General features: G+C 43.5%; 3 protein-coding genes across 3 annotated transcripts; all 3 read left to right on the top strand.

The window, feature by feature from the left end:
- Positions 1-525: 525 nt before the first annotated feature.
- Positions 526-4552, top strand: cnga4 (cyclic nucleotide gated channel subunit alpha 4). Its single transcript, XM_020105103.2, has 7 exons — positions 526-828; positions 1224-1325; positions 1410-1516; positions 1669-2252; positions 2353-2598; positions 2684-2849; positions 3538-4552. The coding sequence occupies exons 1-7, from the start codon at positions 677-679 to the stop codon at positions 4347-4349; spliced, it is 2169 nt and encodes a 722-aa protein (XP_019960662.2). The 5' UTR covers positions 526-676; the 3' UTR covers positions 4350-4552.
- Positions 4553-6181: 1629 nt separating this feature from the next.
- trappc10 (trafficking protein particle complex subunit 10) lies at positions 6182-23030 on the top strand. Its single transcript, XM_020105102.2, has 23 exons — positions 6182-6372; positions 9861-9942; positions 10082-10217; positions 12491-12690; positions 12787-12982; positions 13173-13284; positions 13431-13678; positions 13864-14010; positions 14252-14366; positions 15336-15412; positions 15641-15732; positions 16152-16292; positions 16639-16748; positions 16893-17425; positions 17537-17678; positions 17954-18112; positions 18359-18588; positions 18871-18971; positions 19155-19278; positions 19729-19893; positions 20022-20196; positions 20396-20590; positions 21161-23030. Exons 1-23 carry the CDS (start codon positions 6312-6314, stop codon positions 21406-21408), a joined length of 3789 nt encoding a protein of 1262 aa, XP_019960661.2. The 5' UTR covers positions 6182-6311; the 3' UTR covers positions 21409-23030.
- A 1503-nt stretch (positions 23031-24533) lies between these two features.
- On the top strand, positions 24534-26403 carry gdf3 (growth differentiation factor 3). Its single transcript, XM_020105095.2, has 2 exons — positions 24534-24963; positions 25399-26403. The coding sequence occupies exons 1-2, from the start codon at positions 24669-24671 to the stop codon at positions 26250-26252; spliced, it is 1149 nt and encodes a 382-aa protein (XP_019960654.1). The 5' UTR covers positions 24534-24668; the 3' UTR covers positions 26253-26403.
- The last annotated feature ends 467 nt before the right edge of the window (positions 26404-26870 follow it).

The raw sequence follows: 26870 nt of genomic DNA, 5'->3' as shown, positions 1-26870 counted from the left end.
CACGTTTCTCTTCCAATTAAAACAAAAAGTCAACAGGTTCCATTATTTATTGGTTTGTACCAAGTTTTTTGCTGTTCACTTAACTCTAGGATGCACTTACAGACTTGAGCATTTGTATATTAATGTTATGAAATGTGAGAGAGAGAGAGAGAACAAGCTCAGCGAGATGAAAGTCTCTCATTCAATTAGCTTAATATGAAGAAGCATGGGAAACCAGATAGCAGGATGCAGCTCACTCCATCAGACACAATGCTGCACTCCTCCTCTCTCGAAGAAAAACACATGGAAAGATGACAACCCGCTCTTTTAAATTGGGACTCCACTGCACAGGATTTATTTTTCATTGTGTAACTTTAACAACAACAGATGATTCATACTTCAGATTCTCTGGATGTGCAGAGGACCTCTCTGGTTCCCTCACAGGGAGGAAAGAACTCCCAGAGGACACATGACATCTGTTGTGCTTTTCCTTCCATAGTGACCAGCATCACCAGGCAGAGTGCACCTGGTTTGTTGTTAGGTGAACCACACAGTGCTGCCTTATGCACGTCTTGGTTGTTGTTATTATTATTATATGTCCAAGAAAGTGTGACACTCATGCAGGAGGGAAGAAGATCAACAGCAGCACTCAGCCTCATTCAGAAGCATGTGTTAGTCTCTTGCTAAACTTTGGAGAATGGATAAAACAGGTGATGTTAACGTTAGAGGGAACAAATGGCAGAGACTCGCCCGGTGGCATCATGGGCAGACAGTGAACGAGGAAGGAGAAGATGCAGCCAAAGATGAAGGGAAACGTAACATCATCCTGGATCTGAAGTTGAAAGTTAAGTGAGTAACTAATAATTTGATTGGATGATGTTGCAAAAAATATTTTAATTTTTGATGAACAGTCTTTATCTTTATATAAACGTCCCAGCTAATGCAATCTACGTAAACACTTCCCTTTTCCATAACTAGAACATTTCATCCATTGTATAATCATAGGCTTTTATAAATGAATAACCTCATTATTACCACAGAATAATATTGATATTGTGATATTGCTTTATTAGGTAAAAAAAACACTCAGAACTAATCTTTGAAGTATTTGCAATATTCTATAGATTCCAAATATATACACAGGTTTTCATATTTATATTTGCACATTTTGGTGAATTTAAATAATTCATTGTGATGTGAATGTACCTTGGGTGTGACTGATTAAGCTCTATTTTTCTTTTCAGTTGGGGAGAGTGGGTGGTTGATCCGGCAGAACGGTTTTATTACGTCTGGCTACAGGTCATGATCTTCCCCATTGTCTACAACTGGGTGATCATTATTTTGAGGTAAAAGCATGGGATGTGGTAAATATCATATATCTTTGCATGTTGCCTATAATCATTTGAAACTCAGTCTTTTGGTTTTCTCAGAACATGCTTCACAGGAATTGCACTGAGCTACCTGCCTGTGTGGCTGACACTGGACTATCTGTCAGACCTCATGTATATTCTTGACATGGTCATCACTGTTCACACAGGTAAATGTTCTTTTTGAATTCAATATTTGAAATAGAACAGAACTTAATAGAGGTCAGGTACATTTACTATTCTTAAAAAGTTAGAGCCAATTCAAAATTCAGTTTATGAAGTGTGCTGTGGGTCTTACTAAGTCTTGCTCTCCCCACTCCAGGTTACTTGGATCAGGGTATCCTGATAAAAGATCTAAATCAACTGAAGAAGCAGTACCTGCACTCTAAACGTTTTTTGCGGGACTTGACTTCCCTGCTTCCCACTGACCTTCTCTACTTTGTGTTTGGCATCCAAACACCGATGGTGAGGATCAACCGCCTTCTGCGCATGCCACGACTCAACGAGGCCTTGGATCGCATGGAGACAAGAACCTCCTACCCCAACACCTTTCGCATCACCAAGCTCATGATCTACATCTTCGTGTTGATCCACTGGAATGCCTGTCTCTACTTTGCGCTTTCCAACTACATTGGTTTCGGAAGTGATCTGTGGGTCTACCCAAACATCTCTAAAGCAGAGTTTGCCTCCATGCGCCGTCAATACTTTTACTGCTTTTGGTTCTCTGCCCAGATTTTCACCACAGTAGGAGACACCCCCCTGCCAAAAAGGGAAGAGGAGTACTTGTTTATGATTGCAGACCTGCTCATTGCTGTGCTAGTATTTGCATCCATTGTTGGCAATGTTGGTAATGTCATCTCAAGCCTACGAGACCGTGATAATGTATTTTTCCCCAACCATGAGCTGGTAAGTTGTTTCTGAATTTGGTATTACAGTCTTGTTTTAATATATGACCCCAAACGAATATAAAATGAAGATGGATGATGATTACACGATTTAATTTCAGGTGAAGGCATATCTACGTAGCCATCACATTAGCAAGGAGCTTCGTCAGCGGATCGACAACTGGTACCAGCATCTGCACATAAACAAGAAGATCATGCGAGAGAATGAAATCCTGCAGCAGCTGCCCGTGCACCTGAGGACAGAGATCGCAGTCAGCGTTCACCTGCCCACGCTTTCCAAAGTCACCATCTTCCAGAGCTGTGAGAAAAGTCTGCTGGAGGAGCTGGTGCTTAAGCTAACACCTCAGGTCAGGAAAAACATTGGCTCAAGTAGTTAGGGTAGAAAAGAATTGTTCAGGGATAAAAAACATTTCTAATGCCTCTCTCACGCAGGTGTTCAGTCCAGGAGAATATGTCTGCAGAAAGGGAGATGTGGGCCACGAGATGTACATCATAAAAGAGGGGAAACTTGCAGTAGTAGCAGATGATGGGGTCACAGAGTTTGCTGTGTTGACTGAAGGGAATTTCTTCGGAGAAATTAGTATCCTCAACATCAAAGGTGAGATAAGTACAATTCCTTGTACATTATTAATTAATGAAAGAGGTAAAGAGACTCAGAACTGTGCTAAAATGCAGAATATCACAATATTTCAAATGCATCAAGCAGACAAACACAGTTTGGTAATGAGAGAAGGGACATATTACTTTAGTGCTTTTGGTCGATGCAGTTACATTGAGTACAAATCAAGTAAATAAAGTACCAAGCCTGGTGCTCAGACCGATCAGGACTGGGAACTGTGACCCAGAGAATGGGCATGAGAAGGCAAATGAAGATAGTACTTTGGGGTGGGATAGTGAAACTAGAAAGCCAGAATGCAGAAGAAATGTATGTTTACATTGTGAGAAGGCATGATTTAAAAATAAGGAGTGATGTATGTGAAGTAAAGAAACGTAACATTAGTTCACTGTGTTGGCTTGGCTGTTATAAAGTTGACAATCGGAGTCCCACAGGGTTCACTGTTTGATCCTTTAACCTTTTGATTTGCTACAAAACAAGCTAGTTAGCTTATTAGTGCTATCAGTAACAATTGAATCAGTCTTTGTTCAGATTTGTTCATTCATTTGTATCAGCTAGCTAACAAAACCAGCATTGTGAGCATCTATATAGAAACAACAGTTAGATAGGAATACTTAAATATTACTACTAATAACCTTTGGGATTAAAGACAACTACTATTTCCTTTCAGGTAACAAGTCAGGCAACCGTCGCACTGCCAACATCCGAAGCATCGGCTACTCTGACCTGTTTAGCTTGTCCAAGGAAGATCTAACTGATGTGTTATCTGAGTTCCCTGCAGCCAAACATCACTTGGAGGAGAAAGGAAGACAGATCCTCACCAAGATGGGCATGTTGGAGCAGAGTGGGGAGGGAGAGCCGCGGGAGGAAGAGAAAGTGGAAACCAAGATTAAAAGGCTGGAGAGCAACTTGGAGGTGCTGCAAACCAAACTAGCTCGACTGATGGTGGAACTAGAGTCAAGCAGCCGCAAGATGAAGGCCAGGGTCGAGCAGCTGGAGAGGGAGGTGGCAGCACTGGAGACTCAGCTGCCTGAAGACGGGGAAGAGGCAGAAATAGCAGAGGGAAGAGGTGAAGGGGTGGGAGGGGAGTTTCAGTGGGAGCGAGAAGAGGCAGAAGGTAAAGAAGATGAGGGTTCAGATCCAAAGGTGAAAAAACAGGGACAGGGAGAAGATGGTAATGATGTGACGAAGGAGGGAGACGGAGAGAGCACGAAAAGCACAAAAGAAGATGTAAAGAGGCCGGTTGAGGGAGATAAATCTGGGCTGAAGGACCCAGATGACAAGGAAAAGAAAAAACATGATGATGGAGACATAACCATAGAAAAAGGAGATGATAGGCCCGGGAAGGGAGACGGAGCTGAGATCATACCTGAAGAAAAGAAAGAGGATAAAAGCGGAGAAAGAGAATCTGAAGTGGAGAGAGAAAAGGCTGAAGAAGATAAAAGAGGAAAGGGGCAGAAAGATGAAGACAAGAAAAAATAAATCTAAAATCAAAGGATCTCAGGATTGGTTGACATGACACGGTGTGTTTTTTAAAGATTGGTTTGAGACGACAGGTACACAGGGAAGGAAAAGGACGACTGATGACACCAGGATGAAGGAGACGAGGGATCGAACTTTTTTTTTTTTACCCGTGGTGAATCATTTGTTACCAGTGAAATTCACTTTTGTTGCTGGTGATATAGAAAAAGAACCTCACACACTTGTGTGACAAATTATTTGCATTTTACAACATCGGACTGACAGACAGTCACGGTTGTAATGGGTGCTGATGTTGCTCATAGCAACAACATTCATAAAATCTTTTCCTGTTTGGCAATTTGTTTTTAAAGTAAATTGTTTTAAGTTATTAAACAAGGGGAATTGGTGGAAGGGTTTCTTCTTTGTAAATTGTAAAAAAAATAAAAAAATAAAAAATCTATTTTATTCACATGACAAGATCCACAAATCCTGACATGATACTCTGAACTCCTGATTTCTTCAATGTTACATCTTGATAACAGTTCAAGTACAGCATCTCACTTTACCCGATGCAACAACTCCTGCTGTGAGTAAGCTGTAAACTTTCATCACATGAGTAGGAATAATAAGATGATAGGGGTCAGGAGCTACAGTCTGGTTAATTCATACTTAGGTTAATAAGTCTTTGAATCAATATCTAGAATATTGTTAAACAGATGAGGGTTATTTATTCTGAACACTTCCTGTGTGATGTGATCTGCTTCAGGGATCCTTTATGTGGCAGAATAGAGTGGAGTTTAGGGAGAAACGCTGACAACTGGTGGCAGCGCGGAGAAAAAGCATGTTGGATTTTATACAGTAGTTGCAGAGATGGAGGTGAGTTGCCTGTATGTGAGAGAGTTCCATTCAAGTATCACAGTGTCTATTTTCCTTGTAGAAAAAAGGTTTTATTTCAATTCTGTGTCAACTATAGTGAGGATATCCCTCAGGAAGCCGTCTTTGAATATTCCTCAAGATACCCCTTCCAAGAGGAGGCCACAAAAGAATCCTTAATATTTACAGAGGTGCACTTAAATCCACAAAGTTGGACATTTGTTCAATGTTCTACCTTTTTTCCCTTCTCAAAAATGAAATGAAGGACAGACTTTGTCAGAAGAAAGTTAGTAGAACCATGCACATAGAGAATTAAGTCTCTGCACTGGAACGTCGATTGACCCCAAACAGACTTTCTGGACCACGAGCGCTAAAGCTTAGACCCTCGCCTTTTTACGAGTTACTGAGTATTTATACTTTTATTGTATTGGAGTATTCTGTATGGTGCGGTGATGTGTTTAAGCCACATTGTGAATGCAGGTCTTTGACAAGTAATTTGGTATTTTTATAGTCTGATTGTACTTTTACTTGTAATTGAGTATTTTCATGGGGTGTTGACTACAATTTTCTTTGTACACTGTGATAATTATACTTAACAGTGTTAGACTTTTACCAGTTTAATTTATTGTTTATATATATATAGTGTGCTATTTGTACTTTACATGATTTTTAGTATAATAATGGTCGTTTTTTTAACAGTGTAATATTTGTGATTTCATCTGTAATCAAATATTTTTCACTGTGTGGTATTTATACTTTTATTGTATTGTGGAGTGATTGTGTTAACGCCGCATTGTGAATGCAGGTCTTTAACAAGTAATTTGGTATTTCTATAGTCTGATAATTGTACTTAACAGTGAAACACTTTTACCAGTAATTTATTGTTTATATATTTATTTATATATTTGTTCCTTGAAGACCTTGTCCGTTTAAAGGTAGGACTCCGGAAAAGCACGGGTCGGTCCTTTAATGACGCACAGACGACGTACTTCCCGGAAGTGCAGTGGGGACACGGGCCCCAGCGGTTGAACGCCAGTGCTCACATAAGCACTTACTAATAATAAAGCTGTGTTTGTATGTCCTCTTCATGGAGTCCCGCCGCTGACACATATGGAGAGTCAAGAGGAAAAACCCATCATCTATACTATGGAAAACAAGCCGATCGTGACATGTGAGTGCTGATGAGAAACAGACTCTTTATTTTCTCTGTGACAGTTAGCCTGCTAGCTGGTGTCATTAGCTTGTTTTAGCTAAGCTAGCAGGCACACTCACACCAGCCGGGTGGAGAGCACCGCCTGTGTGTCTGTGTGTGTGTGTGTGTGTGTGTTGGGACTGGAGGTTTATTTTAATTTTTTTACTTTTTAAAGATGAGATGTTTTCACGCTTCATCGCTGTGCAGCTGTCTGTGCTAAGTGTTAGCACGCAGAGCGGTGTCGCCGTCAGCTAGCTTTCTGCTACATTGATTAACAGGCCGAGCTAACGATGTAACGTCACGGACAGTTGCTGCAGTTTTTTTGGGGGGGAAGGACTTCACCTCGTCGTCGTCGTCCCCCGCCCCCATGTGGACAGACACCGTGTCTGTGGTCCGGCAGCACAGACAGTGGTCGCCACATGATGCTCGGGGCGGTGGGGTCGGTTTTCCATTCACAAATCCCCTGGAAGCGTCTCGGTGCAGGGTGTTTATTTTAGGATCCGGGTGACAGCTTGTCCTCCCTCCGCAGGCTGCTCCTTTTTTTAGGTCACACTGGTCCTGAGTGGCTCCGGAGCAGTCAGAACCATAAACATGGCTGTGACACCATCGGTAGATAGTCCCATGTGTTTGCACCTGAGGTCATCTCTGCGATAGGGTTGGAAAATCAGCAACTCGAGGCTTGTGTCACAAACAGTATTCATTATTATCTGTTGCCACACTCATCAGCGAAGCATCCTCTGGCTTCAGGTTTTCAAACGTCGTGTGTTTGCTGCCTGAGAAGTAGGAAAGGGCACCTGCAAATCAGAATATGTAATGAAACTGACAGTCTACGTTTGACAGTGTTTGTTATTTGTTGCACTGTGTTGTTGGATGCAGGAAACAGTGTTGTGTGAGAGGTGGGCTGCAGATCTTGGAAACCCTCGATCCACGATCTGTACCACTTGTCCATTGAGGGTCTCAGGAGGGCTAGAGCAAGAGGCATGGTACATCCTGGACAGGTCACCAGTGTATGGCAGGGCCCACCATTACCTCGTTATGCGCTCATTCATTAAAATGACATGTTTGTCTTAAACAAAGCATAATTATACTGAAGCTTTTTCGAACCTGAAAGTCTGAAGCAAGGTTCATTCCTTTCTTACATTGTTTGCATTCCATCTGGTTAGTTTTGGTTTCACATCGTAAGGACACAAGATTTTTTTCATGACATTCGTAGGTCGTGTCGTCATCACCTATCAAACTCCTCCATGCAATCCTGTGAGCCACTGTCTTTTTCTTCCATTGTTAAATGCTGCCTCACCTTCCTGCCATTGTTCAGAAAATCCAAACAATTAAAAAAATAGTTTCCACGCTGCAAATGAAACAAACCCTGGTTCTGATTGATCCTGACCGATGCCACCTCTTTTGGTTGGATTAAATTTTGGTCCGTTGGTCTGAACCGTGGTCTGAGGCACCTTTCACACCTGATGTTTAACAGCATCATTCAGCTGACAGTTTCACATGAAGTCACACCGGTTCATGCCAAATTAAACAGACCAAGAAACATTTTGTCACAATGTTGATTGGTCATGTGATGCAAAAGTTAAAATTCCACATTCCGGGATGTGTTTTTTATGTGTCCATGTTTTTATACAACGAGCAACAAGACTAATTGATTCACAGTGCAGTCAGGCTGTCAGCACAGGGAGCTGTTTTGGCTCAGCTTCACCACGCTGGGTTCAAAAAGAACTGACTGTGAAGTTTAAGTGCTGACTTTCCTTTTGCAGGATGTTTGAAGGTGTTTACATCCACACTGGCTGAACAGTGACAGACCAGCGTCCCTGTTTACCCTCAGGCGGTACTTACCAAAAGGGATTTTTACATGGTTTGTTCATTGCATGTGGTGAGGTTTGGGGAAGATTTAGAGGATGGATCAACCGTGGAAAGATGGATGGAGGGGTGGGTGAAGAGTTTGAGTCCACAAAAACTTCAGGAGTCTCGGGGTAAACAGAGTTTCAGCCAAGGTGACGTCTTTTTCAGATCTAATGAAACAACAGAAAAACTACAACATGCCTCCATACTGCTTGTGCGGTGTAATCCAAGTGTCCGAGAGTGTGTGAACCTGCCTCTGAGAAAGATATCAGAGGACGTTAAGGCTAAAAACATGATATGAATAACAGCGTTTTGAGTTAAATGTGAATGTTGGGGCTTGTGGACACTTCGATGATGCCACACGAGCAGTATGGAGGCATGTTATGTTTTATTACGTCTGAAGAAGAGGTCACGATTGACTTCTATTGTATTCGATCCGGCTGCAACAGTGTTTACACCTGAGACTCCAGAAGTGTTTTGTGGACTCAAACACTTTCATCCATCCCTCCATCGGCATGGTGGAGTATAGTTTTTCGGTGAACTGTCCCTTTAAGAATGACTGACGTGTGTCTCAAAGCAGGAACATTTGCAATCGAGAGCTAATGTCCAAGGGTTTTGAAATGGACATGAAGTTAGTGTTTTAAAGATCAGTTGTGTAATTCAGGTGAACATTATTATAATATCATTGTTCTCTGTTTCAGTGAAAATTGTTCTTCTGATTATGATACGCCACTTTCAGTGTAATCTCTTTAATTGGGCTGGAGCCTGCTGTAAATGAAAGGTCAGGTGATATCATTACAAAACTACAACAAAAAGGGAAGAAGAAATTTCAACAAACTCTCTCTGATTTTTGCAAACACTGACATATACATCGGCGTGTGGGGAAAGAAGTTTACTCAAGATTCAAGCAGATTCTGTACATTTGCCAGGCTGTTAAACATGAGAGATAAAGGCAGAGAGCACAACAGGACAGTGACCCTTAAAAGGTCGGGGCTGTATAAACCTTTACTACATCATCTAAAATGAAAAGCTTATCTCTGCCTCACCTTGTGTTTTAATATCTGTGACAAACAGTGTTAGTGGTCTTTTAGATTCTGTCTTTTGAAATACCGTTTACGTCAGTTTGTTCTTGATAATGCTGTTAAATGCATTTCCTGATATGGTTTCTTTGCTCAGTAATGCAACATATAACATGTAATACCTTCTTTGAGGCTCACTGCTGCTGTGGAACTAATCTATGTGGAGTTTGACAACATGATCTCTTTACCAATTTTACTAGGAGAGCAAAAGTAAAACTTCTGTTGTTTTGCATTTGCACTTGAGTTTTCAGGTTAGTTCTTATTCTTATCACTTCAATTATCTTGATTAACAATGCAAGCACTTTCCATGTGTTCATTTGTTTTGGCCCAAAATATATTTTGTCCTTTTGTTGCTCAAACCTCAAGTAGTGAAATGTGGAGATTTGGGGACTTGCTGATGTAACAAGTTTAGTTCAGTTCTCATCAGGAGGATATGAGATTGAGTTAACATTAGATTTCAGTGTCACCAGGAGGTGTTTGATTTGTCCACCTCTGACATCATTTTCAAATCTTTCTGTTGTCCTGCCCCTCCCGTCACAGGTGCTGGAGACCAGGGCTTGTTTACGTCTCTCTATACGTCATTGGCCCAACAACTTCCTAGGGAGCCAATGGAATGGAGGAGGTGAGTACTGCATCATGGGAATCAAATGGTATTAAATATCCTTGTGAAGCTTGTAATTTACAGGTCTATGATGTTTGTCATAGTAATCGTAAACACCATATAACTAATACTATAAATCTCTGCTCTCTTTTCTGTGCAGGACGTACGGCCGTGCACCGAAAATGATCCACCTTGAAGCTAATTTCGTCCAATTTAAAGAGGAGCTTCTCCCCAAGGACGGCAACAAGGCTCTCCTCACCTTCCCCTTCCTCCACATCTACTGGACCGACTGCTGTGTGAGTACAGCACACACTAGGGACACCACGGTGTGGAAATGTTCTCACTGGTTAATAAACTCGTGACGGCTCCGGTGTGACAGATAAAACATTTCACCAGAAGAGAGGTGTGTTGGTTCAGTGTGGAGCTCCGAGTGCAGCGTCTTGACGTGGGCGCTACCACTGAAGCACAAAAATGTACCAAATATGTTTTATTGAAATTGAAACAGCCAGTGGGCAAGTAATGTGATCAGTATGTGCCTGAACACAGTGTAACTACGGTAACACAACAGCAACCCTGGCAAACACACACCCTGCACAACAGCCTCAGTCATTCAGATACTCAGCATTTTAACTAACAACAGAGTGAGTGAAAATCAGAGAAGGAGGCCAGTTGAAAATTCTTGCAAATCACAGCTTTCATATTCTGGTAGAAATGTGGATTGTACGTGAATAAATTCTTCTTTACCTTAGAATGGACCCTTTATATTCAAATACTTTTTAATTACATAGGGAGCGGGTCCTATTGACGAAGGCCGCCATGTTGTTTTTACAGTAGCCTTTTACTGGACACACTAAACATCTTTTGAGTTTTTATGAGAAGTGAAGTTTACCACAGGTTGTCTTTATGTTTGGAAGGGGAGGGCGAGGTGAGATATCACTAAATTCTACACACTTGAAGTTGTCATGCATCATAAAAGCACAGAGAAATCAATGAGTGACGACTATGTTGCTTAATGTTGCTGTTAGTTGGAGAAACAGAATATTTGATTCAGTTTGTTGAGTCCATGTGTTTGCAGGACCGGGTAACGAGTGCTCGTCGACTCTCTAAGAATAGAGTCGGTCTTGCAGTTATCCTGTCTGGGCAAAAATAGGTCACAGATAGCTTCATATAACACTCAAAGTGGCGTACATGGGATATGCAAGTTCACTGAGTTCAGATAATGTTTGCATAATTCTGTTGACTTTGAAAATGTCATTATATAATGCTTCTAAACTATTGTGTGTGTGTAGTGTTTTTAAGAGCTCGGTTTGTTTAAAGATTTGAAAAGAAAATGATCTGCTCGTAAACGCTCCATGCCCCATTGTGCACACGGTCTGACTTGAGGCACTTTGAGGGGCTTGAAGTCGACATCAAAGCCAAGAAAAACAAGAAGGGAAAAAGGAACCTGGTGCTGCTGACAGAGCAGCTGGTTAGTAAGGAAGTGCTGTTATCGACTCATGACTCATGACATCTCCCAAGGATTATGCCTCTAGTGTGGGAGTAGTGAGTGTTGTTACAGGATGGAATCAGCAGCGTTTATGTCTATTACAGGCTAATAGAATAGATCTGTAATACAATTTTGTGACACTTGGACTTCTCAGTGTTTGGGGAAATCAAAACATCCACGACAAAAAGCTATTGTAATATTGTAATAACCAACAGAATAGTTAGACATCATCCCAAGGTGACAGGTTGTAGTTTTTCCTTAAACACCTAAATTTGATCAAAAACAGAACTTTGGTTTTGTAAGAGGTGTTAAATCGACCTGTCTGTATCTTTGCACAGGGACCGAGGGGTGAGAATCAAAAACCTCGAAACGCCTTATACACATACTTCCCCTGCTTATAGGTTGTGTAGTCCAGAATTTCATTACTCCGTCACAGCAATAAAGTTTTTTTTTGTTTTTTTTTAATGGGAGGGTGAAAATACAAACAGTTGGGTGTAAAAAGGTACAAGTTGTTCAGCTGGAAGAGTTTTCTAGATACATTTAGATTTAAAGACATGTCAGTCAAAGCACCAACACGCTGTCTGTTAACATTACAAGCAGACTGAATATGGTGGACGGGCAGAGCTGTCACCTCCTTGTCTTTTTTTTTACACGCGGCAGCAAATCCTGTGCAAACAGCAGGACAGCATCGCAGGTGGTGTGGACAGTTGGGCTTGTGGGTCAAACCTGCACAGGCTATAAAACTATACGAGCCATACTTAACATCTGTATTTGTATTGAAATGATGAGGTTACAGGCGGTTATCTTACTGCCAAAATATTTCCCATTTTAGCTTCTGCATTTACTTCAGTCAGCCAACTGTGGGAGGCACTGGCACCCATGTTAAGGACAGTCAGTCAGTAATAATAATCACTGGTGTTTACATAATTAATAAACAAATGATGATTAATACATTCATTTTAGCAACTTTTTACTGCAGCAGAATTAATATAATGATGCTATTTGGATCAAACTTATTCCATAGGGCTGTTACTGTCCCCCCTCTCATGGTCTTAATATTAAATGCACTTTGTGTCGTTGTAGGATACGGAGGTATATAAGGGCACAGTGAAGGAGGACGTGATGCGCTGGCAGAACAGCTTGCGGGGCCACGGCTCAGCTGACTGGGTCATCATCGTCGTGGAGACCAACGATACGAAGAAGAAGAACAAGACCAACATCCTGCCTCGCTCGTCCATTGTGGACAAGATCCGAAGTGATTTTTGCAACAAACAGAACGACAGGTGAGGAAACTCCTTCTTTTTCTTCCACCGTAACACTGTGGTTGTGTTTGCTCCTACAGTCCCTGAGTAAACAAGGCGTCTTGTCTTTCGCTGCAGGTGTGTAGTGCTGTCGGATCCTCTGAAAGACTCGTCTCGCTCTCAGGAGTCCTGGAATTCCTTATTACTCAAGCTGCGAACTCTCCTCCTCATGTCCTTCACAAAGAACCTGGGTCGATTTGAAGACGACATGCGGACGCTCCGAGAAAAACGCACCCAGCCTGGCTGGAGCTTCTGTGAATACTTCATGGTCCAGGTAAGCAAAAAAAGAAAGGACACATGTTTTTATTAGCAATGAAAGTGTAGTCGAGGTTGTGTTATGACTGAAAGAACATAAAAACCTGTCTGGCTCTTCACTAAAACTACAGATTAAACATAAACTGACTGATATTTAAATGTCAAAGTGCAGCTGTTTCTCATGTGAGTGTGTTTGTGTGATTGTGTAGGAAGAGCTTGCCTTTGTTTTCGAGATGCTGCAGCAGTTTGAAGATGCCTTGGTCCAGTATGATGAACTCGACGCTCTTTTTACCCAGTATGTCCTGAACTTTGGAGCTGGAGGTATGTGACACCTGCCAGTACAGTAGACATTTTCAATACGGCATCCTTTACAGTAAAATCAGCCAAATAGCTTTATTTACATGCGTTTTCTGTTAACGCTGTCAGAAAATGTTGGTTTTGTTCTCACGGTATGTTTCTGCCAACAGATACAGCTAACTGGCTCAGCTCGTTCTGCGCCCCAGTGCGCAGCTGGAGTGGCTTGCTGCTTCGGCGGCCCATTGACATGGAGAAGAGGGACGGGATCCAGCGAGGGGAGGCCAGCCTGTTGGATCTGAGGAGCTACCTCTTCTCCCGCCAGTGCACCTTACTCATCTTCCTCCAGAGGCCCTGGGAGGTCACCCAAAGAGCACTGGAACTGCTGCACAACTGTGTCCAGGAGCTACGCCTGCTCGAGGTAAGCAGACACCCCTACACGATGTTGTGGGGAAAAAAAAAGTTTGTAGTATGTTCGACAGAATATGATGGAATCTACAGATCGAGGGAATGTTCGGTCAAGCTGAATAATTAGAAATTATAATTGTTCATACTTGAATGGACGGCACTGACTGAACTGACTGTGCAACTCATTTTCTCATGGAGGTGTCGGTGCTGGAGGGGGCGCTGGACTGCTGGGTGTTCCTCAGCTGCCTGGAGGTCTTGCACAGGATCGAGGGTTGTTGTGATCAGGAGCAGTTAGCATCAAACTGCTCCCACACTGTCGGGCTGTGGGCTTACGCAACTGACAAGGTACGAAAATGAATTCTTGGTGACGCTTATTTCAATCAGGCTGTTAATAAGATCATGTTCTGATTAAAATCATGCATCTGTCTTCGTGTCGGTCTCTGCTTTAGAAAATGCTTTTTGGTTTTGCACCAAAACCAAAATATTTGTTTCCTTTTATGCATCAATTTAAATATCAAGCGGTAAATATTTGGTTTAAAAACATTTTCTGTAAATTAGATTTATTTTTCCTGTCTGCCTTCATCAGCTGAAGTCTCTGGGGGAACTCTGTGGCCTGGTGTCAGAGAAGGGACCCACATCCGAGGACCTGAACAGGACTGTAGATCTGCTGGCTGGACTGGGAGATGAGAGACCTGAGACTGGTGAGAGACTCTCCTGTTATATGGAACTAGCGTGAGTTTAGAAAATCTAAATGTGAGTTTCCAGGGACATTCAGCTTTTACCTCCTCCCATTTTTGACTTTTACCCTTGGGTTGTAATTTATGGCCCTGATGCACCAAGGTAACGGTCGATGCTCGCCTGCTGCCTGTAGTTGAAATGTATCCTGATCCACTGGCCTTACTCAGCCCTCATCAGCAGCAGTTTAGCTGATTCAGGACTTTGCACCGATTAGATGCAGATTCTCTTAATTTTTTGCTTCTGTCTTTTAATTTTTCCTCCACATGGAGATGAGCAGGCCACATTCAAATCTACAGGATTTGATTGGAGTCTGAAATAGTCTAATAGTCTCAGTAATCTGAATTTCAGGCTTTATAAAGTCTTAAAATATATGTGCTAGGTCGTAAACCTTTTTTAATTTAGAGCTTCCTTAGCTTGTGCTTTAAAATTAGATGTTGTTATTGTTTTGGTGATATTATACTTTCTCAACAATACACATTTTGAGGTTTCTTCTCTACGAGGCTTCTTCACCTTATCTCCAGTTATTCTTCGCTTTTTTCTTCAGACCTGTCGTACTTGACATTGCTCTAATATTTCATTTTAATTAAAAAGTCATTACATTTAACTTGATGAAATACAGCAGTCATTTACATACTTTAATCCCAAACATTGCGAACTGTTGTTTTTCTCCTGTTGAATTTTTGCTTTATGTATTTTTAGTGTCTTGGCACACACATGCAGCTTTTAACAGCGGACACGAAGCAACACAGCAGTTTGTCTATTTGAGTATTCAGTGCTGTGTGTCCATGCCTTGAGGGTTTGAATTGCCTTCTCTCTAAAATAAGTCTGAGCTTGTTAGACGAAGCGTAATGAGAAAGCCTGACTCTTATTTGAAAGACAATTATCAACAGTGTGCTCCTCGTTTCTAAGTCTTTTCTGTTTCTCCTCCTCAGTCAACAGTTTGCAGAGCCCTTACAAAAAGCTAAAAGAAGCTTTGTCATCTGTGGAGGCTTTTGAACGACACTATCTTGTAAGTCAAGTCCTCGCCACAGTTTGGTGTTTTAATTCAGGAGTTTTCAAAGCTTGGCATTAAATCCATTCCCTGAATTCCTGTACCAGTTTTTTTTAAGTCCACATGTTTCTGACGTAACCTCCTTGAAACTTGAGGCAGTTCATCTGATTATATTTCTCCTCTCTCGTTCCCGTCTCCCTCACCCTCCGCCTCCACTACCACCTTGTTGGCCACCTCTTGCATCAGGAACTCTCCCATGCTGCTATGGAGATGTACGGGGCCATTGGACGGCTACGGTCTGCCAGACTGGTGGGGAAAAGCCTGGCAGAGTTTTACATGTAAGGAAGGTTAAAGCTGCTGGTTCAAACAGGGCACAGGAAGGTTTTCAGTTATTCTTGCTGAATAAGGATATTTTCTCCAGAACCCACTACTTGTAAAAACACCCACACGGTCCCAGGGAGAGTTAAACAGTTTATGTGAAGCCGTAAAAGTCCAGTTGACGGAAACATTTCAAACACGTTTCTCAGAGGACAAACTCATCATGCAGTGACAGAACTAACTGTTTAGACGTAATATAGATTGAACAGATCCCAAAGATCCTGACGCAGAACAACCGCCAGATGCAGATGTGTATTTTATTATTCTGCTTTCACCGTCAGGTTTCACAAAATGTATGGAGTTAAAATGTTGTTATTTTACCGATATGTGATCTGAATTGTTTCATAATTTATTGTGTGTTTGTGTTTGTGTGTATTAGGAGGAAGGGCGAGCCTGAGAAAGCAGAAACCTTCTTACAGGAAGCTCTGAAGTCGTATGTATCAGAGGGGTGGAGCCTCCCTGTCACTCACACAAGAAAACAGATTGCGGCGTGTCGGAAACTGCTGGGCAGAACTGAAGAGTATCCTTCAAGGCACCAGGGTCACATATGTCAACCCGCCGCTGTCTCAGGCCAAAATATGTATTTAAGGTTCTATTTGACAAGGTTTTCTTTCGTTCTTAAAGATTCTTACACACATCTTTTTAATGGCAGTTACATAGAAAAAACACTCAGTTATCAAAATGGAAACTTTAAGTTAGTCCAGTCCGACTCTGTCATATTTTAATCAGGGTTGTTGATACTTGTTGTCCTACATCTTCGGGAAGATCACAGAAGAATCCATTTTCACCTCAAAGTGAGTGATTGATTCTTGTTTCTTGCACGAAAGCACCGTTTTCTTCTTCTTTTTCTTAACAACACACCACAGCTACCTGCAGACTAGTGCCTTGTTGGCAGGTGACGCAAATCTGACCACAGAGGAGAGGAAACACTTTTGTCAGGAAATTCTGACTTTTGCTGCCAAGTCTGGCGATAACAGTAAGTAAACAGGAAAAAGACCACCATGTATATTTAATCTAATCAGACTGTGATGGTCAGTCTTCAGGAGCATGTTATATGGTTGTTATTTGATCAGTTTAACCACTGATTATTTTACATTGATGTCGTTTTCTTCCTTCGCAGCCCAAAAAGTTACTCTCAGCATGGGCGTGTTTGCTCAACTCACACGGCTCCAGTTCCACCCAGCGACCGCGTCCGTGCACTCTGGAGCCGTCCTGCAGGTGGAGCTCACACTGAGATGTTTGATGCCCGTGTCGGTGCACATACAACAAGTAGCTGCTAGCATTCACTTTGACGTGGATCACGGGGGGACTCACGGACGGTCGAAGGCTTCGCAGAGACAAACAAACCCAGGGACAGTAGAGTTTAACCAAGGCAGCTCGTCGGCGGGCCCCCCCTCCTCCTCCTCGGCCGCGGGTCCTGCTTTAGAACTGGATGAAATTCACGACAGGAGTCCGTCAGACAATTCTCTCAGTTCTGTAGGAGTGGTGTGTAAAAACACTCACCTGATCATGCGTCGTCATGACAGCAGCTCGCCACCAGACACGCCCAACTGTGTCAGTCCTGCTGTTGCCATGAAGGAAGGAGCACAGATGCTGAAGGTGCAGGATGTAACGTTAGAACCTGGGAATAACAGAATCACCTTCACAGCACCAGTAAGAGAACTTCTTGTTTCTCCTCCTTTTCTCTCAACATTTGATTTATGATTCCTCACCTCGCACCTTTTGTTGCGTCACGTTGCACTTCTCTCTGTTTTTTCCGTGTAGAGTGGGCAGCCGGGGACTTACACATTGCGTCAGCTGTGTGCCACAGTGGGTCAGGTGCAGTTTGTGCTGCCTCACATTTACCCATCAGTCCAGTATGAAGTGTATTCTCAGGAGCCGCAGCTCACTGTGGAGCCTCTCTCAGGTCAGATTGGATTTTATATGACGTGTGATATTTACTGCTTGATGCTTGAGGATGTGATGATGTTGATACAGGACTGATTTTCCAACAATTGAGCACAAGATTTAGATTTAAAGATAAATTAAATACCTTTTTCTTTGTTTTAATGACGAGCTGTGATCAATTGTGCTCCTCCACTATCAAGGCTTATTTATGCCTTCCATTCAACGTCCGTGTTACTGTTCAGCATGTGTGTTAGTGATCCTAAATAACTGGAGCTGTTTTTTTTCTGTTTTCAGAGCCGCTGTTAGCCGGCCTGCCTCAGATGGTGAAGTTCACTCTGCTGACGGGTCACTACGCTGTGAAGAAAGGCGACGCTCTGCAGCTCAGCAACACAGACACCATGCCCATCCTGCCCTCCAGCAGCTGCTCCGCCCGCATCAGCAACCCTGCGGCGGGTCGGTTCATTGCAGTTTATGTCAATCTGACAATTACATTCATTTAGAAAGGTCGTCTTTGAGAAGTTCTTTTGCTGCTGCTTCTTATCCTGTCTGAAATGTTTTTTCTCCAGCGTTGGTATAACATTGTCCACCAGTTTTCTCTTTATCACCCCATTGTAGCCATGTCTCTTACATACTGTTTATAAGATGCATGCTGCTGTAAAGTTTTCATGACTTCTCGTTCTGTCGTCGTCTCGTGTTCAGAGTTGCTGAGTGAAAGCGTCCTCTCCATCCAGTCGTCTGAGAAGGTGACCAGCATCAGCCTGCCCCCGACCCCTCCCTACCACACCCTGGAGTTCCAGCTGGAGGTTCTGTGCATCATCCCGTCCGGGTCCGACCGGCCCGCCAACGAGAGGCTGACCAACGGGGAGGTCCGCCATCGACCACGCAGCTACAGTCATCCTGACACGCCCATGACCGCCATCGACCAGAGGGTGAGGCCCACACACAAATACACACTTTTAGAGTATAAGGGGTAGACAGTGATAGTGTTTTAGCATTTGAGACTATTGATATATATATAATACATTTAATTAAACCACTGAGTGTATTTTAACAGGGATTTTATTTCTCTTCTCAGATGCAACCAAATTATTAATGAGGGAAATAATCAGCATTTACTGTAACCATTATCATTCAGATACATATTCCCTCATTAGCTGTTTGTTACCATGAAGAGTTCAAAGATCGATGGTAACGTTTTGCTGTGTCCACAGATGTCCATCGACTGTCCCTGGTCGATTTACTCCACGCTGCTCGCCCTCACCTTCTACATCCCCTTCAAGACCAAACACTCACTGCTTTCTGCTGGAAACAGGTGAGTCTCCATTCAGAACTCACCTTCAACATTTGAGGAATCATGACGCAACTAAAATTATTACCGTGTTCATGAAGTGGTGCTAATTTGTATTGTTGAACCAACAGTAATAATCCATGTGAATGCATTGTCTCTACTGATAAATGTCAGGTCTGATCTGTTACCTTCCTCCTAATTCAACAGGAAGTACATCCAGGTGTGTGTGCAGAATGTGTCAGACGTGAACTTCACGCTGGCAGAAGTGAAGCTGACAGAGAAGCAGCATGCGTCACTGGAGCTGCAGTCGCTGACCACTAAAGCAAAACAGGTGAACCAGACAAATGTCACTAAGAAGAGAATACGTCAGTAAATAGTTTTATAATCATCTTTAAAAAGTGTCTTTGTTTTGTAAAATATTTGATGGTAGTTATTTTGATATTTGAAAGTCCCTAATCATGGTCATGAGTGCTGAGTAATGACAGAAAGAAGGATCATGTTTATCAGCAGTCAGAATGTTTCCTTGTTTCCTGAGTGGGTCTGAGCAATAGAGGAAGTGTGAGGAGCTCAGATATCTGCAGGGAAGTGAACTTCCAGAACACAGGATTAATGTGACGTTATCAAATACAGTGTAATGACATCAAAATGAAACTGTCAACCATGTGAGGACAGTTATACACTGGGAACATATTTGACAGTTTTACAGAGGATCTCTTGCTAGAAAATAGAAACTACATGAACTATTGTCTCATGTTGTCATCTGGTGTGTTTCTGTGTGCAGCCTTTGTGCAGTAAGCACAGTGTGTTCTGTTTGTGGGAGGTGAGGTGGAAGGATGACCTGCCTTCCTGTCTCCAGTGTGTTTTCTCTGCCAACTTCTCTCCAACCAACCAGGACGTCTCCTCCCTCAAACCTTTCCACTACCAGTTTCAACTCGAGAGAGTCACTGTAAGTGTTTTGCCCTAAACGCTCTGATTATGTTGACGTGGACAGAGAAACCAAACATGTCTGTTTTCAGTTTATTGCCACAACCAGAGACTCTGCCACTGTAAATAACCTCTGTTATATATTGTCAGACATTGTACAGTGTGAGAGCTGAGATCCTGCCCCCTGCTGGTGAACAGTACTGTCACTCTGGCCTCCTCTGTGGACTGGAGGTGTGTATAACACGACTGACTGAACCTGAAGAAGGGGAGATTGCAGAGGAGAGCAACACTGACGGACTCAGAACCACCAAACTCATGTATGAAGGTGAGTCTGGAGAAGAATGCATCATCTGAGCCTGTTCATGCAGCAGCAGGGACAGAAGTTCAGGTTTTGAGTTGTAGAACATTTGTGATCATATGATTAATCACAGGGATTGTATGCTCTTGGTCCAGAGAGACTGGAACAGACAAAACCTCAGCTCTTTGTGACTCCATCTTGTGTGTGTGTGTGTGTGTGTTCACAGTGGCTGACAGCAGCAGTAACTGGGCGGTGTGTGGGAAGAGTTCCGGGATGGTGTCGATGCCCATGACGGCCAATGCCACCCACAAGGTGCAGATCGAGGTGATGCCTCTGTTCGCAGGACATCTGCCCTTCCCCAAAATCAAAGTGCTGAAGTACCTGCCTCACACTGCAGCTGTGGCCATTCAGCCAGATCCTGGTAAGACCCTCTGAGTGTTCACCCACAGATCGTTAAAGAGGTTTAGAACTCAAAGAAGAAAGGGAAGCTTGGACCCCCTAGAAAACAGTAGATGGGAGTTTCAGATTCGCAGGGAAAATCACTTTAAGACATTCAAGCAGCAGGAACAGTGTCTGACAGCTGATGATCCACTAGCAGCAGGTGGCTTCACAGATGTGAGAGTGTTACTTATCAAGGAGGAGTTGTACGAAGACAGAATCACAAGTTGTTAACAAACTGAATATGATGATCAAACTTTTAAAGTTTAAATGAAGCTGAAAAATGCAACACTGAGGATTGTGTTTGTGTGAAGACATTTCACATTCACCTGCAACAATAGTTTGACAAATGAATTTAATATTTTTCACAGTTTATTTATCATAAATAACTTAATAAAAGACAAATACAACCAAATATAGAACTTTAGTCAAGAAATTAATCTTCTCTGCATTCTGTGAAATACAACATTTCCTTCAGTAAATCTTCTGGACTTGTGTCGATCTGTTTTCTCATCCTGTGGAAGCTGATTGGTTTGTTTGTTGCCCTCCTCAGACAGCTGCGTGGAGAACGACAGTCTGTCCTTGCTGGACAAGACGCTGGACGACCAGGCTGACACAGCGAGCATCCGGAGCCGGGGCAGCGTCCATTCTGTGGGCAGCGCCGACCAGCAGCAGAAAGGCGTGGCCATGCCGCGGCTGGAGCCCTTCGGCCCCGGACAGGCGTTCAACCACAGCCACGCACAGCAGGTCCTGGTGCTGCCCTCCACCGACGACCACATCATGGAGGTCAACGCCACATGACCCTGGTGGCGAGAACACTCCCCGTCCTCCTCTTACAGGACTGAACCGAAGCCCTGGATGGACTCCGCTGAGCTTTTGCTCTGGGGCAGATCGGGTCCATGAGTCCCTGTCGAAGACCTCTGCAGGTTGCCGGTACGGACTCCCGCCCTCCCTCAAGCATGAAACATTCACATCACTGGAGACATAACGGACAAGACAGCGAAGAGCCAACGACATCTGCTGATAACTTAAAAAGAAGACTTTTCTTTGCCATACTTTGTACATACGTCATTGGATGGATTTATTGTTATAAAGATATAAATATATATATGGACTGATCGATCAGATCGGCGCCTGCTGTGTTCTTTCGAACTGAAGAATAACACTCCTGATTGTCCCATGATGCACCAAAGCCCTGGATGTGTGTACGCCTCGATCAGCTGTTCAAGTGCTGTAACTTTGACTGAGTGTTTCCAGCTGCACGTGTCGTCACTGAGCCTCTCAGCTTGTCACCACTTTCAGATTTGAGAAGTCACTTGAAGGTTCAGTGTGTAAGATTAAGGTGAAAGGGATTTTTAAATTGAATATAAAATAATCCTAGTGATGTTTTCACTGGTGTGTAATCATCTCAATCATATGACTTGTTTTCTCTACCATAGACTGGACCCTTTATATTAAAAACTTTATATTTACATGGAGGGGGGGGGGTCCTCTCTGTGGAGGCAGCCATGTTTTTACTGTCCAAACTGGACAAACTCCAACCTTTTGAGTTTTCATGACAACTGCAGTTCACCACAGGTTCTCTATCGTGTTGAGGAGGGGAGGGTGAGATGAGTATCCAGCTGCAACATGACACTTCACCACTAGAGGTCACTAAATTCTACACACTGCACCTTTAAGTAAGCTGCTCGTTTTCATTTCAGAACTGAGGAGACGACACCTCCACAGTACTCACAGGAAACACTGTGAGGACTGTGTACTTATACACACAGGGAAATTTGAAGTAGTTTCTCTACATCAGCACAGACATAAAATCTCAAATATAAACCCAGTTATGACCTGAGAGGCTCGGGCTGAATCTAACAGTGTGTTGTGTGTGTGTGTGTGCGTGTGTGTGTGTAGATGTTCAGCTGTAGTTTAGTGTATGTGTGGAGGTCTGTGTGTGTGTGTGTGTCTGTACGAGTGTGTGTGTTAGTGAGATCAGATGAGACTTGTATAAGAATCATTGTGCACATTATTGTCTATCAATTGTCTTAACTATCAATTGGATTGTTTATATACTGTGTGTGTATATTTATTCAGTGCGAATGGTGTTTGTGCGTTTGTTTGTGGGTGGGTGTGTGTGTGTGTGTGTGTCTGAGCTATGCACACATGCTGTCGAATGAATGAGTGAAATAAGTTTTTTTTTTTTTTTTTTTTTAGATTTAATCATTTATTGAAAGGATGAGTGTCAGCTTCTTCTGCCCCCCCCCCCTCCTACACACACACACACACGCACACACACACACAGACACACACACAGTGTAACTACAGCGTCCTGCTCTCGGTTTGACCACTGTACATACTGACCTGTAAATAATGATTCAAATCAAAATCATCTTTGATTGCCAACTATATTAAAAAAAATCTTGGAACTGACAGAATCTTTGGCGTTTGTGACTTTGATGTATCTGTGCAGATTGTTTTCAAAAGCTGGGACGATGATAACGTGGAGGAGGTCCGACCCACAGTTTCCAGTTTGTCCCGGAAGGAGAAATTCAGTTTCACGTCACTGCACCTTCACATTCACGCCCACAAACCACGTCCCACGAAACCCACAACAGAGCGACACCCAGCGTGCAAACTGTACACGTCATTAAACCGCAACAAGATCAAACAAGGACGTCTCGTAAACGTTCAACCTCTGAGGGACGTTAAAGAGGCCGAGCCGGGTGAGGGACGGAGCTGCTGGGGGGAGTCATCCCTCCCCACTGTGATCTCAAGCGTTTCCTCTTTATGTTGAAGTTTATGGGAAATGATACTTTAATGTAAATGACTCAGGAAACATAAAATATGAAACACAGTAGAAGTACCTCCATTAGACACTAGGTGGTGTCATAACGTCACTGCAGGACCCAGAGGCACCAGAATTATACTTCAGACAGTATTTTGAAGTTCAGACAGTATAATAGTACTTCACACAATATTTTGTACTTCACACAGTATAATTGTACTTCAGACAGTATTTTGTAGCTTAGATAGTATTTTTGTAGTTCAGACACTTCAGACAGTATTTTGTACTTCAGACAGTATAATAGTACTTCAGACAGTATTTTGTAGCTTAGATAGTATTTTTGTAGTTCAGACACTTCAGACAGTATTTTGTACTTCAGACAGTATTTTGTAGCTTAGATAGTATTTTTGTAGTTCAGACACTTCAGACAGTATTTTGTACTTCAGACAGTATAATAGTACTTCAGACAGTATTTTGTAGTGTAGATAGTAAGTGTGTAGTTCAAATGTGTTTTTTAATTTAAAGTATTTGTAGTTCAGGTTCTGTTTTTGTACTTTAGACAGTATAACAGTACTTCAGACAGTATAGTAGTACTTCAGACAGTATAATTGTACTTCAGACAGTATACTAGTACTTCAGACAGTATAATTGTACTTCAGACAGTATATTAGTACTCCAGACAGTATAACAGTACTTCAGGCAGTATACTAGCACTTCAGACAGTATAATTGTACTTCAGACAGTATAGTAGTACTTCAGACAGTATAATTGTACTTCAGACAGTATAACAGTACTTCATACAGCATACTAGTACTTCAGACAGTATAGTAGTACTTCAGACAGTATAACAGTACTTCACACAGTATAGTAGTACTTCAGACAGTATAATAGTACTTCAGACAGTATAATTGTACTTCAGACACTATACTAGTACTTCAGACAGTATAACAGTACTTCACACAGTATAATAGTACTTCACACAGTATAGTAGTACTTCAGACAGTATAACAGTACTTCAGACAGTATAATAGTACTTCAGACAGTATAACAGTACTTCAGACAGTATACTAGTACTTCAGTTGTAGTTCTGAGGAGCCTCATGTGACCTGATATCAATCTCCACATGTCCCCGCCCCCCTCACCTTGTCTCCGCCCGGCTGCCTCCCTCTCACCTCCTCTCACCTCCTCATTATCTGAACTATGCAGCCGCTCTCCGGGAGGTGTCCCGCGTGGAAACAGACTCTGTGCGTGTCTGTGGAGCAGGCGAGGAACCCGCATCAGAGGAGCCATGAGGCCGGAGCTGACGCTGCTGTTGACGGCGTGTTTGCTGGATGCGTGTGATCTCTCACACGTGGAGGAGATGAGGAGCCAGGAGCGGATCTTCCTCAGCTCCCTCGGGCTCTCCGGGCCTCCCCGGGCCGCAGGGACCCACCTGCAGCCCCCGCAGGCCCGGGGCCACGTCCCCTCCGCGCTGTGGAGGATGTTCCGGAGGTCCGAGAACCTCCGCACCCAGGAGAGCGAGCCCTGCACGGTGTCCGAGTACGGAGTCCGCGGCAACATCATCCGATATGTGCAGGACCAAGGTACCTCTGAAGTGAAGTAACTGCTTTAAAGTATTACTACTCATCATTGTTCAGGGTCTGGAAAACATGGTCCACTACTGAGTTTATCAATTTAGATTTGAAAACGACTGTTGATGTGTAAGTGGCCTTGTTGTGTGAAGAAACCTTTCAGGCTTGGAGACCGACCATCACCTCTGATGAGTCCACAGCTAACGAGTTAGAGAACATTGTTAATGTTAAAGCAGAGCAAACAATCAAAAGTCACACAAAACCTTCATTTGATGGAAATTCGTTTTTTAAAGTGACTGAAGAAATGCAGTGTAATTGATCTGTGAACTAATCCAACAATAACTCAGTCAAACTGGATGAACTCTTCCACATTCAAGTAAAAACCTGAATAAAGTCCTGAAGCAAAGTGAAGCTCTCGCAGAGACTGATCCCTCTGATGTGTTGCAGGCCGGCTGGTGTCGGGGAGGAGCAGCAGCTGTGAGGCCTGTGTGGAGAAGCAGCTCTTCTTCAACATGTCCGTGCTGCAGCCTGTGGAGCTGCTGTCTCTGGCTCAGCTGGAGATCAACTTCCACTGGAAACCCTTCAGATCTGTGGAGCTCCTGCAGGCCCCCCGGGCGCTCGGCGTGTCGCTCTACAAAGTCACGCGAGCCACGTTGAGAGGAGCCGACCCGCAGGCCAACCGCAGACTCCTGCTGTCCCAGTCCGTCCAGCTGCAGCCTGAACCAGCCTCCATCACCATGGACCTCACCTCGCTGGCAGAGAACTGGCGCAAACCGGGACGCAACTACGGTTTGGTGTTGGAGCTGCTTCCTCTCAGTGCAGAGACGCAGGATCTTCTTCCGTTTCACCCGGGCAACTCGCTCCCACTGGAACCAGCCCTGGCCCTGCCGCTGATCCAGGCCTCGCTGGTCGCCGTGTCCCTCAACCCCCACCAGTGTCGCTCCAGGCAGAGGAGAAGCGCCGTCCACCTCCCGGTGACGCCCAGCAACGTGTGCAAGGCCCGACGCCTCTACATCGACTTCAAGGATGTGGGCTGGCAGGACTGGATCATCGCTCCGCAGGGCTACATGGCCAACTACTGCCACGGCGAGTGTCCGTTCCCGCTCAGCGAGAGCCTGAACGGCACCAACCACGCCATCCTGCAGACGCTGGTGCACTCCCTGGACCCGCACGGCACGCCTCAGCCCTGCTGCGTCCCCATCCACCTCTCTCCCATCTCCATGCTCTACTACGACAACAACGACAACGTGGTGCTGCGGCATTACCAGGACATGGTGGTGGACGAGTGTGGGTGTCGGTGAATGTGACCGACTGGCTCCTGACAATGAAACGTTGTTTTTAATGTTGAATTCTTTCTGTTAAATGAGTTTGATTTGTCGGATCGTGTTTTCAATGTTGGTTTTTAAAAGAGTGTAAAAGATTTAACATGTTTGTTCTCAGGGAAGGTTCGAATGATGTAATTAAAAAAATATTGCGTTAATAAAAGTACAATTCACAAAACTCAGGGAGGTTGGCTTCATGCTTATTTCAAGTAACTATAAATATTTTGTCTGTCCTAAATTCTTCAGGCAAACATTTAAATTTCTGCTGCTGCGTTTTTTTATGTTTAAAATGCGACGTTTGGCTTTTTGTGGATCTTCAAAGTAAAATTCAACAGTTTGCGCCTCGATACAAAGATCCACAGCTGTGAAAGATGCATCACTCGCATACTCGGATAAACTTTCGGGCCTTTCGAGCGTCTGCGTCGTTTCCCTGTGATATAAATGTTCCACTGACGGAGACCAGCTCCTCTTTTTATCTGCTCCATAAGAAATTAACTCTCTTATCTCACCTTCCTGCATGATAAGAACCCCCCCACCACCCAACCCCAACCCCCCCCCTGATCCCCATGCCCCCCCCCTCCCTCGCCCAGCCAGGCA

Source organism: Paralichthys olivaceus, chromosome 10 (assembly GCF_024713975.1).
Source record: "Paralichthys olivaceus isolate ysfri-2021 chromosome 10, ASM2471397v2, whole genome shotgun sequence".
In the NCBI taxonomy this organism is placed as follows: Eukaryota; Metazoa; Chordata; class Actinopteri; order Pleuronectiformes; family Paralichthyidae; genus Paralichthys; species Paralichthys olivaceus.
This window is presented reverse-complemented; position numbering and strand designations above follow the sequence as displayed.